This window comes from Vanessa cardui, chromosome 5, assembly GCF_905220365.1.
Source record: "Vanessa cardui chromosome 5, ilVanCard2.1, whole genome shotgun sequence".
Taxonomy (NCBI): Eukaryota; Metazoa; Arthropoda; class Insecta; order Lepidoptera; family Nymphalidae; genus Vanessa; species Vanessa cardui.
Window position 1 is genome coordinate 13,958,024 of NC_061127.1, and position 12,377 is coordinate 13,970,400.

At 36.5% G+C, this 12,377-nt stretch overlaps 1 protein-coding gene across 3 annotated transcripts in view; it reads right to left on the reverse strand.

Annotated features, from left to right (window-relative positions):
• Positions 1-1,030: 1,030 nt before the first annotated feature.
• LOC124529772 overlaps positions 1,031-12,377 on the reverse strand; it is a 146,937-nt gene continuing 135,590 nt past the window's right edge. For all 3 annotated transcript variants that reach the window (XM_047103679.1, XM_047103680.1, XM_047103681.1), the window contains 6 exons: positions 7,139-7,288; positions 6,096-6,228; positions 4,949-5,215; positions 4,127-4,291; positions 3,335-3,500; positions 1,031-2,927 (listed from right to left, as the gene is read on the reverse strand). In XM_047103679.1, the coding sequence (XP_046959635.1) occupies positions 1,507-2,927; positions 3,335-3,500; positions 4,127-4,291; positions 4,949-5,215; positions 6,096-6,228; positions 7,139-7,288 (2,302 nt within the window). In that variant the 3' untranslated portion in view covers positions 1,031-1,506. The remainder of the gene's footprint in view (positions 2,928-3,334; positions 3,501-4,126; positions 4,292-4,948; positions 5,216-6,095; positions 6,229-7,138; positions 7,289-12,377) is intronic.

Below are 12,377 nucleotides of genomic sequence, written 5' to 3' on the forward strand. Positions count from 1 at the left end.
GTGCCTTTCTTTTTATGGAATAGGTTGGCGGACGAGCATATGGGCCAAGCAATGGTAAGTTGTCACCATCACCCATAGATTTAGCGGTAGAATATCCGATGAGTGAGTGGTACTTACCCAGGCGGGTTTGCCAAAGCCCTACCATCAAGTAAATTGTATCGATGAATGTATTGATTTAATAGTTGACTTACATGCCCATGCTAAGTTAAGTAACACGCATTTGTTTGATCATAAGTTATGCTATTTTTCTTAAAAAAATAAATAGTATTCGTCAAAAAAGAGCCACCTCATTCATTTAATAGCGTTTAATCAATATTAATCAATTGCCGTTTCATTTTAATTACACCTAAATAGTTGTTATAAGATTCAAAGTATTAAACTTCTTATTTATTAATTTCTATCATGATGCTACAAATTCGTGGATTTGGCCAACTCTACGACCCATTTTCATTCGAAATCTAATATTGTGTCAGTGAGAGAGAGAGAGAGAGAGAGAGAGAGAGAGAGAGAGAGATTACATTAGGAGTATGTTCTCCTTTGTATCTTTTTGTTTAGTTACTACTTACCATCAATTTGCTCATTTGAGATGTTTCTTAAAGCTATACTATTGGGATGTTTCTTAAAGCTACTAAGCTGATACACAAAAAACTTACGACAGAAGACTAGATGTATCTGCAGTTTATTTACTTGTGAAGCCAACGTTATATAGTATCTATATTCAAAACAAAACTATAAAAGTTTTATAATGCACCAAACAGACTACCTCATCCTGTAGATAGAAAAGTAAGACTACTTAAAAGGTTTAAGCTAAAATTTATAACTAAAAAAAAAATACTATTGACATTTTCTTTTATTTTGGATTCTCGTTGCGTAAAAAAAGTTTTATTTTCTAGTGCTTATAGAGTAATGTCATTTCGTACTACTTTCTAGACTTTGGAAAATCACTACATTTATTACTTAAAAATTGTGTTACTAACTTTCCTACATAAATGAATTAGGTAATAAAAAACAAATAAAAAAAAAGTTTGTTGTTCAATTTTTAATGACGTAAACATTTTACAATACAGAGAAAATAACTTAAGTAGCAAAAAGTAATATGTACAGTCAAATGCCATAGGAATACATGCAAATATAAATAGGCTAACACACTAATGTAATAGTCTTAATTAAGTTCCACTTAGGGATCAGACATACTTGAGCGACCAAAGGGACATTATTACAAAATCCGCCTTTCAGTCCATTGAAAGCAGAAGTGCGACCGCAGCTTTATGGGAGCTTGGGTGTCGCTTAAAAAACATATATCATCTCGAAGGCTAGATGATATAAATTTAAATAAAATGTATAAAATCTTAGGAGAATTTTGTTTGATACAAAATTACCAAGATTCCATCATAGATCCTACAAGACAAAATACTAGCAGGATATAATATTGCACTAAACAAAGTTATTAGGTACACAAAACTTAGATTAGTCGTTGGTTTTTTTATACGAATTATATCTAAGGACTCAGTACAGTCCTGAAGGCATGTCAGTTACTTTATGCAGTCCAAAGCTGCCGGAGGAACCGACCGGGGATATGGTCTTCTTCAAGTCGCTGTAACTGTGCGTTCCTGTCATCACGAGGCTGGTCATGCTCGCCGGGGCGTCCCGCAAGAGCGTCCCGGAATAGAAACCCGCGTTACTCCCACGCTTCATGATGAAAGTATTGTTGAAGTTAGAATCAAACGTATTCATTTTCGACTGTGGCAAGAATTTCTGGTCCAGCTTATCTTCTTTGCTTCGAAAGCTTGATTTCGAATTGTACGTGTGGATTCGACTATTCGACCTCGCCAGAGGCATGAGAGGCGATTCGTTTCCGTCGCTGTTCGTTTGCGAGCACGACCTCTGCCTCCTCTCGTACGACCAGACGGGCCTCTTGGGTTCCGACGTCATAACGATATCGACGATCGAGTTCAATCCCTCGTCAATCCTATCCAAGCTCTTGGTCAACTTCTTCGATTCGATTAAATTGACGATTTCGTCGACTCGATTGTTACTCGATCGAACCGAATCGACAGCCGGACTTTGGGTTTCATAAAACATGCTATCGATGTATTCCCTTTGACGCGATCCCTTCTCTGAAGTCTGGAAGGATTCGCTTCGTTTAACTGACGCCTTGCGATTCTCGTCTCTGGATCGAGTTCTAGAGCGTTTCACTTTGGTATCGTCTTCTCGCTCGATCGAGTTAAACTTCGCACGGCATTCGTTGAAATCGAAGCTGGTTACGGAAGATTTTTTAGTAACGTGGTTCTGGCAACGAGACGCGCTTAGCAGAGAGTCTGATCCTTCATCGCTGGAGTAGAAGTTATTTTCCTCTATTAGATCGGGTGCCTTGTACAGGAGGCCTTGTTCATTCGGAGGGACGAATAAATGTATCAGGCTTTTGGCTTTTCTCGGTGGATGTGGAAGTATCTTGCTGGGAACGATCGCCGCTTCTTTCTCTTCGGTGTTATCGTCGTCGATGTCCTTGTTCGTTATTTGGATGCTGTGTCGAGTGCTCGTGATCGAATCTTCCTTCTCGATCTTTTGTTTCTGGTAATCGATACCGTGTATCGAGATCTCGGAGTCGTCGTTGCATCTCGACCGGTCGTCGTATGCGATGTCTCTGACGTACTGCTCGGATTCAGCGTGGTTGACGATATTTCTCAATTCCTGTATGACTTCGTCTATTGTTGTTTCGTCGTCTTCGTCTGATGATTTTTTGTTATCTGTCTTCTTAGTGCTCTCCAGTTTTTTGTGCAAGGAACGTTTGTTTCTTAATAGATCGAATGTTTCGTTTTTAATGTTGAAAACTTCGTAGACCATTGAATCTCTCTGTGGATCACCTTCAGGACTTAGTGAGCGCTCCGACGAACTTATACCTTCGTCTTCTGGTGGGGACGATTCATCTGAAATTAAACGCATTGCAAGATAAATCACACTTTGTAATTCAATATGACTTTCACACTACTGGGCTAAGGCTTCTTCTCCCTTTTGGAAGATATTCCATCACACGGTTTGGTGGAATACACGCGGCAAAAATTCTGTGAAATTAGACACATGCAGGTTTCCTCACGATGTTTTCCTTCACTCCGAGCACGAGATGAATTATAAACAAAAATTAAGCACATGAATATTCAGCGGTGTTGGCCTGGGTTTGAACCCGCAATTATCGGTTAAGGTGCACGCATTCTAACCACTGGGCCATCTCGGCTCGATAACCTAGGAATATGCTTTTATACTTACTGCAAAAACGAATCTCTCATCCGTAATTTTACTATCATTAAAAGATATTCGAATGTTATTTCAATCTCACCTCTATTTTTGTGCGCGGAGTTTTTTTTCTTGATTACAAAAGTCTTCTTCCTTGTCGAATTACTGTGCTCAGATCTGAGTGTGCTCACTTCTTCTTGTAACTCACAGCACTTTTCTTGCAGACATTTCTCCAAGGACAGTAAGATACCCTTTTCTTCTTGCAATATCTGTAATATGATCATCAATATCTATAGATAGTATAAGAGAACATTCTGACGATTTCTGACGACCTCCGTGGTCGAGCAAGTGCACTGGTTTTCACGGGTACGCCACTGAGGTCCCGGGTTCGATCCCCAGCCGAGTCAATATAGAAAATTCATTAGTATTCTATGTTGCTTTGGGTCTGGATGTTTATGGTACCGTCGTTACTTCTGATTTTCCAAAACACGCTATTAGCCATTCACATTGGGCTCAGAGTATGATGTGATGTTGTCCAATATTTCAACAACAGCCTATAAATTCCCACTGCTGGGCTAAAGGCCTCCTCTCCCTTTGAGGAGAAGGTTTTGGAACATATCCACCACGCGAATCCAATGCGGATTGGTGGAATACACATGTGGCGGAGTTTCTATGAAATTTGTCACATGCAGGTTTCCTCACGATGTTTTCATTCACCGCGGAGCACGAGATGAATTATAAAGACAAATTAAGCACATGAATCAGAGATGCTTGCCTGGGTTTGAACCCGCAATCATCGGTTAAGATGCACGCGTTCTGACCACTGGGCCATCTCGACTCTTCAATATTTATTTATTTAATCCGTGATTATTTAATAAATTGCCAATGAACTCACCTTAACTCTCTTCTCCAACAAGTCCAGCTTACTTCTCAGATCGTCCTTCTCTTTCTGCGCCTCATTCGCTTTCTCGTTCAGTGTGTCGATGTCAATAAGTTGTCGTTCGTAATTCTCTATTTCGCTCGACACGTTCTCATTGACATTCGGCAATTTAGCGACAGTCTGTTGATAAAAACAATTCGAAATAAATAAAAACTATTATTTTATAAATACGTAATCAATGTTTTCTTTAATTTATACAAGTAAAGTCTTTTACAGTTAGTCCGGCAAAATGAAAATTGAAAATAGCAATGCCTTCCATTAGGGCTGTTTCTATAACAAAAGCAATCTAACTTTATCTGTTTATATAAAAGGGTAATCAATAAAGTTCATGGATGTAAATGAAATGTTACAAGGGACATTTTTTTTTATGGTATAAGTTGGTGGACGAGCATATGGGCCACCTGATGGTAAGTGGTCACCACCACCCATAGACAATGACGCTGCAAGAAATATTAACTATTCCTTACATCGTCAATGCGCCACCAACTTTGGGAACTAAGTTGCTATGTCCCTTGTGCCTGTAGTTACACTGGCTCACTCACCCTTCAAACCGGAACACAAGAATACTGCGTACTGTTGTTTAGCGGTAGAATAACTGATGAGTGGTACCTACTCAGACGGGCTTGCATAAAGCCCTACCACCAAGTAAATTATCAAAAAGTATTTAATTACAAATACAATGTAAGCCTATAATAAACAAGATACCCTATAATTATGTTCACTGAAACAATTTTAATTTTCATACTTATAATATTAATGGCATCAAGACATACATACCTTCTTTAAAGTAACAATATCGAAACCAGCCTGTTCCAACTCAGCTTGAATATACAGCTTCCTTTGAGGAGTTGGGGCACTCATTAGCAATGCATTGATAAAGGACAGTCCAGCTGCCTGCAGGTCTCCAGATCCAGCTGCGCTTTGTAGCATACCAACTAAGAATCTGAAGCGAACCGGTTCTCCGAATCGTAGGCGTAATGTGGATAAGGCTTCAGAGATCATACTGTGCCCTGATGCTGGTGGGTAGCAGGCTTTTGTGAGAAGCTGAAATACAGATTATTATTTTCGTCTAAAAATCTTTTGTAAGTTGCGTTAATCTAGAAAAACAAGTGATTCGTGAGACCTTTCTTTTCTAGTTTTAAAACAATCTGGTTATAAAATAAAATTATTAGAAAATAAACCTAGGCTTTAATGGACATCATTATTTTAAATTAAACAAAATAACATTTTGCAAATATGTTCATATACCTGTTCCCGCCCGTTCTACGTGTGAGGTGTTAAGTATGACTGCGTACCTTATGACTTCATAATTATCGATTGAGTAATATTAGTAAAGTAAAGTAAAGTAACAGCCTGTACATTTCCCACTACTGAAATAAGACCTCCTCTTCCATTAAGGATAGGGTTTGGAACATATTCCATCACGCTGTTCCAATGCGGGTTGGTGCAATGCACATGTGACAGAATTTTGAGGAAATTAGACACATGCAGGTTTCCTCACGATGTTTTCCTCCACCGTTGAGCACGTGATGAATTATAAACACAAATTAAGCACATATGTATATATACAGTGGTGCTTGCCGGGGTTTGAACCCGCAATCATTGGTTAAGATGCACGCGTTCTTACCAGTGGGCCATCTCAGCTCTGAGAAATATTACTCAAACATTACATTGAATAATTATAAATCGTCTTTTAATGTTTTAGTTATATTTTAACCATAAGAGCAGAATAGCTAAATAAGTAACATGTAACAGCAATTTGACGCGACGTAATTGGTTGGATTTGCTAAAACATAGTCTTTTATGTCGGCGAAACTATTATCAGCTTTCGATATGTTAGGTTAAAAGTAAAAGTGTTGTCTAAGGTATGTTTACCTTTATTCGTACGTCGGTTGGAAAAGGGTATATGTGTATAATAGCTTACCTGCAAAGCCAGCACTCTTGTTTTATTGACGGTGGACATGATGCAGACAGTGAGTGCGTACACGCCATTAGACCCGGACACGAGGCGTCGAACGCAATCCGAGTATCTCGTACAGCAACTCCACAGGCATTGCCTATGGACATAACATTTAGAATTTTTAAAAAAGTACACAATTGCCCTGTCAGAAATCTTCACAATTTTAATCATGGACATGGAAGATTTCATCTCTGTTTTGATGTAAGATCTTACATGTTATGTCTCTTATAGTTACGTTAGTTTCACATTACACAGGCTTATTGGCAGTTTAATAACTAACTAAATTGGTTTATACTATTCAGAGATAAAGGCAGATTATTTTATCAGAGGGTATAAATATAATAAAATATGAGAATTTGATAAGTATGAAGCTATCGTGGTGATTTTTGCAGTAAAAATGATTTAATAATCACTCAATTTATATAAAACTATTTGTCGCCCGTTGCTTTGCTCGCGTTTTAGGGGGTTGGTTGAAATCATCATTCTCCTGCCCTTATCCCAATATTATTTGGGGAAGCCGCAGCATGTCTTCTCCTTCCATACTTCTCTGTCAGACGTCATCTCACAACTAACATTCTTTCTAACCATATCGTCTTTCACACAATCCATCCATCGTTCCTTGGTCGTCCTCTATCTCTATATCCGTCCACACCCATACTCAAGGCTTTTCTCACAATATGTTCCTCATTCCTCCGCATTACATGCCCATACCATGATAGTCGCCTTCCACATAACTTCTCGGCTATCGGTGTCACTTTCAAACTTTGGTTGAAATTTTTTGCTTACCAAGCAAAAAAAGTAGATTATGTCCTTCCTTTGAGTTCAAGTTTGCTTCATAGCAAATATCGTCAAATTCGTTTCAGTTTCAGTTTGGCAGTTAAAGAGCAATTGACAGTCAGACAGACAGAGTTACTTTCATATTTATAATATTAATATAGAAGTAAAGATAGTATAGATAGTATTTGAAAATGCGTTCCCAAATCATTATGACAAATTAATTAACTTACAAGCAAGATAACTCGTCCAAAAGCGGCCGCCGTCTGACGGCTGGTGGTCCTCGCGCAGCGTCTCCCGTCTGACTGAGCTGAATATTGCGGAGGAGCTCCAGTAAAAGAGTAACGCCATCTAGCGGCTCGCATGCGAACTCTTGCACAAAACTGAAAAACAATTTATGAGAAATTAACAGTCGCCCGTGATTTCGCACGCGTATTTGGGTGTTGGTTGTCACGGCTAGGGAAAATAGCCTATTTTTTTCTTGAAATTTCATCAGCTGTTTGGTCGTATAAGAGACAGATAGACACACTTACTTTCACATTTATAATATTAATTAGAATATACTATAAAAGAGAATACTATTAAAAAAAGACAAGATTAGTTTAACTCAGTTATAATTATAATACAAGCCGGTCTAATTGAAGGAAATTGTCCTAGGAAAACTAACATAATTACTTCAAAAGTAATCTTAATGAACACATGCCTTCCGCTTAGCTATTCGCTGTTTAATTACAGAATTAATGTAACCTACGAAGTAATCTGCTTCATTCTATATACGTCGTCGTTATTGAAATAGATTCAATCATTCTAATATTATAAATATGTATATGTCAGTTCGTTTGTAATAAACGATATACGATGATATTTTAGATTATGATTATAGGGAACACATTAATTATGTTATATATTAATGTGTTGCATATATTTAGTTTTGATATCGATATGAGTCGAGCTGGCCCAGTGGTTAGAACGCGTGCATCTTAACCACGGGTTCAAACCCAGGCAAGCACCGCTGATTCATGTGCTTAATTTGTCTTTATAATTCATCTCGTGCTCAGCGGTGAAGAAAAACATCGTGAGGAAACCTGCATGTGGCAAATTTCATAGAAATTCTGCCACATGTGCATTGCACCAACCCGCATTGGAACAGCGTGGTGGTATATGTTCCAAAACTTCTCCTCAAAGGGAGAGGAGACTTTTAGCCCAGTAGTGGGAATTTACAGGCTGTTGTAGTATATTTAGTTTGTCGACGCAGGTGCTTATATAGCGTCATCATCATTTCAGCCGAAGGACGTCCACTGCTGGACATAGGCCTATTAAGATCGTATATAGCGCAATGTATGTGTGAAAATACGCGGGATTCGTACGAAGCATTGGGTGAACAATTCGTCCGTCAAATGTTTTATAATATTTCACTTGAGCAAATTATGTTTTTTTAATATTCAATAAACTTCCAATAAACAGACTAATTAACGATTTAGGTTTTATAGCAAACCAATGAATGTAAAAAGTTCCCAACCGTAAAGGTTCTAGCTGCTTAGTAAAATAATGTTCTTTAGTCAAAGCTCTATTTGAAGAGATTTTGTTTTAATAATAAATCTATACTAATTATGTAAATTAGAGCCGTTGAGCCGAGATGGCCCAGTGGTTAGACCGCGTGGTTAGAACATCTTAACCGATGATTGTGGGTTCAAACCCAGGCAAGCACCACTATATATATATATATATATATATTGCTTAATTTGTTTTTATAATTGATCTCGTGCTCGGCGGTGAAGGAAAACATCGTGAGGAAACCTGCATGTCTAATTTCATCGAATATTCTGGCACATGTTCATTCCACCAACTCTCATTGGAACAGCGTGGAGGAATATGCTCCAAACTCGCTCTTTAATGGGAGAGGAGGCCTTAGCCCAGCAGTGTAAATTTGTTTTTTCGTGTATCTCATGTTTTAATACAGAGTACATTAAAAAACGAGAACACTTAATTTTATTTATAAAAGCAATTTAAGCGAAAGTCATAATTAAAGTTCTCTGTTAAAAGTTACTCTTCAAAGCCGGCGCCGGCGTTCGGAGCCATAAAAACGAGAATAAATAGTCATCCCATTAGCGTAATGCCTGCGAGATATGCTAGAATGTAAGAAATCTATATAATCTGTCTGTATAAAGAAATGATTGTCGCAAATTACAGTCGCTACTTGCGAATTCACTTCAATCGTCACAACTATTTTAGTTGCCCGCCGATGTCCTGTATGCTCCCAGTTTAACACTCTTGCGTTTTATAAATAAATATGAGACAACATCACATACATTACTCTAATCCCAATGTAAGTAGCTAAAGCACTTAAGTTGTGGAAAATCAGAAGTAACGACTGTACCACAAACACCCAGACCCAAGACAACATATAACAGAAAACTAATGATAATTTACATTTACTCGGCCAGGAATCAAACCCAGGACCTCGGAGTGGCGTACCCATGAAAACTGGTGTACACACAACTCGACCACGGAGGTCGTCTAAGTCAAAGTTTATATAATACTAGAGACCCGCCCAGGTTTCGCTCGCTTACAGAAGTTGTTTATTTATGACATCACTTTAGAAACACCTGAAATTATCAGTGTTTTTTTGCTATATTGTTCATGTATTATATACAAAAACTGTCCTCTGGAATCAATCTATCTTTTAAAAAAACCGCATCACAATCCGTTACGTAATTTTAAAGATCTAAGCATACATATGTAATGTTTTAGTGACCCGACCCGGGTTCGTATGGGTAATTAATATGTATCATTATATTATGACCAAATTAGATAAAATATGAATGCCTATGTGTTATTATGATGTATAACCTATATTACTGTAAAATTCCATCCAAAATCCGTTTATTTTTTTTCGGGACAAACATACATCCTCACAAACTTTCACATTTATAATATTAGTAGGTAGTGATCGAGGCGATAAAGCAGCCTTAAGCGTGTCTGCGCTATATATAGAAAATATTTTCGTTGTTGATATTTTCTTAAATGATATTATAAATTACAAAGATTAACACGTTCAATTATATTTAATTTGTTAGCAATTATCCGATAAGTCTACCCCATTGTATTTTGATGATAATGTACAAGAACAGTCACGCGATTGTCAGCAATAACACATGGTTAAATTCGTTAGATTAATTCAAAAAGGTTCACGATACTATCGCTTATTTATTTATTTCCTTTTTCATTTTATTATTTTCATTGTCATTTAATATGACTAACATATTCAAAGTGAATATAACCTAAGATGATGATGATGAGAATGTAACCAATGTAACTATTGCTACAGTATAATTAATCTTTACAGTCCTTGAATATAAGCGAAATCGTTATTATCGTTGGATTTTTCAAAGCTATTATATGATAATGTAAATCGCTGTCGCTTATGACTTAAACCCGCTCATCACGAAAGCAATGCAACTGACCGCAACGCGATTTAAAAATAAGATGTAATTGAAAAAGATACCTGTCTGTGCGATGATAATATTTTTTCTTTTTATATTAACATGGGAATACTTTTATGAAATTCAAATGGATTCCATTAAAATAATTACGAAAGGATAGAAGTAACCAATGAGTACTCGGAGAAAACATTTAACTGTTAATTCATTCAACATATCAGTTATAATGGAAAAAAAAATAGCAAATTATGTAATTATTATTTAAATATCAATTGTGTATAACTCTTATCAATATCGAAATAGAGGCTGTAGACTTAACTATGACTTCATTGGACTTATATAAACAAGACAATTTTACAAATACTTGTATCATAAAAGTGAACTCATTTATATATATGAAATATACAAAAGGACCTACATTTGGTCCTAGTGGACCGCTTTTTCAGAAAAAAAAACCCCAGGAAGAATTTTTTTTCTAACTGTGAGAAGTATATATTTTACTACTATTTTTTTAGTAAAATCTCAATTTTTTTCTGGCGTTTCGAATAAAACAATTGACTAAAAATAGGCTATTTGACTGCGTTTTAAAATCAGTTTTATATTATTTAGTAGAGCTTAAGGAATCCAATAAAAGTTGTTTTTTTTATTTCTAATACATATTTGTCGAAACATATCACATTAAAAATTCCATATTTTAAATAGCGCGCGAAAACGTTACTTGGACAATATGGCACTGGAATGGGGTCGGTGACGTCACTTGCCTGTATTTTAATCTGTGCTACATATATTTGAGAAGCAAGGTTAACAAGGAACTGACTTCATCATAAGCCCGGCCAATCAGGAGCGTTTTGTGTCACGTGACAGACGTTCATAAAATGCATTTTTATTGTTTTTTAAATAAATTAAGTGTTACTTTCAACTTTCGTTAATAAATAACCATTTTTAATCGAATAATATATACTGATTACAATAATTGACACTTTATTTTTCTCATTGTCAAGTAGTCTATTATCATTATCAATTGGTTCAATCATAACACGCGTCTTTTAATAATAAAGATATTTTTCATTGAGACAAGTTGCGTATTCTCAGAGAAAGCTACATAAGACAACTGCCAAGTGTTCATAAGTGCACTAACTTGAATTGTTACACTTTTTCCTATCATTGCTAATTCCAAATGCTGATTTGGAATCCCGGTGAAGTTTATTTTATAAATAGAATCACGAATTTAGGTGTTATTTTATCCTTATATTGTCATTACTATGAAATTAAAGATTAAATGAATGCAAACTATGTATATAAGTCGTAATTCGTATATACCTAGTATATTAATAGATGTGGCGATTATATTTTGACTCAAAGAAAAATTCCAAATGTAACAATACTTACTTTTTTAAATACTTTACTTGGTAGTAGGGCTTTGTGCAAGCCCGCTTGGGTAGGTACCCCGACTCATCAGATATTCTACCGCTAAACAACAGTACGCAGTATTGTTGTGTTCCGGTTTAAAGGGTGAGTGAGCCAGTGTAACTAAACAGGCACAAGGGACATAGCATTTTAGTTCCCAAGGTTGGTGGCGCATTGACGATGTAAGGAATAGTTAATATTGCTTACAGCGTCATTATCTATGGGTGTTGGTGACCACTTACCATCAGGTGGCCCATACGCATGTTCGTCAACCTATTCCATAAAAAAAAATACTTTAAGTATTGGTGTTGAAAAAAAGCGGTGTCGTAATATGTAGGCTTTCAGTATAATCTAGATCAGCACACCACGTAATTCTATTATGGCTGTGAAGTGAAACCTGACTACAACCAATAATGAGGCAACGGCCGTAAATTATGAATGATATATTCCCTTATTATTTCGTTACGAGTATATATTTACTAGGACTTAAAGACCTCCGACCTCGTGATAATGATATAGCATGATAGCATGATTAGCCCGGTGAAATTTCTAGATTTAATTTATAGCTTTAAGTAGGTTATCCAATGCAATTTCCTTCTCCTCGGTATTATGAAAGCTTAATGGG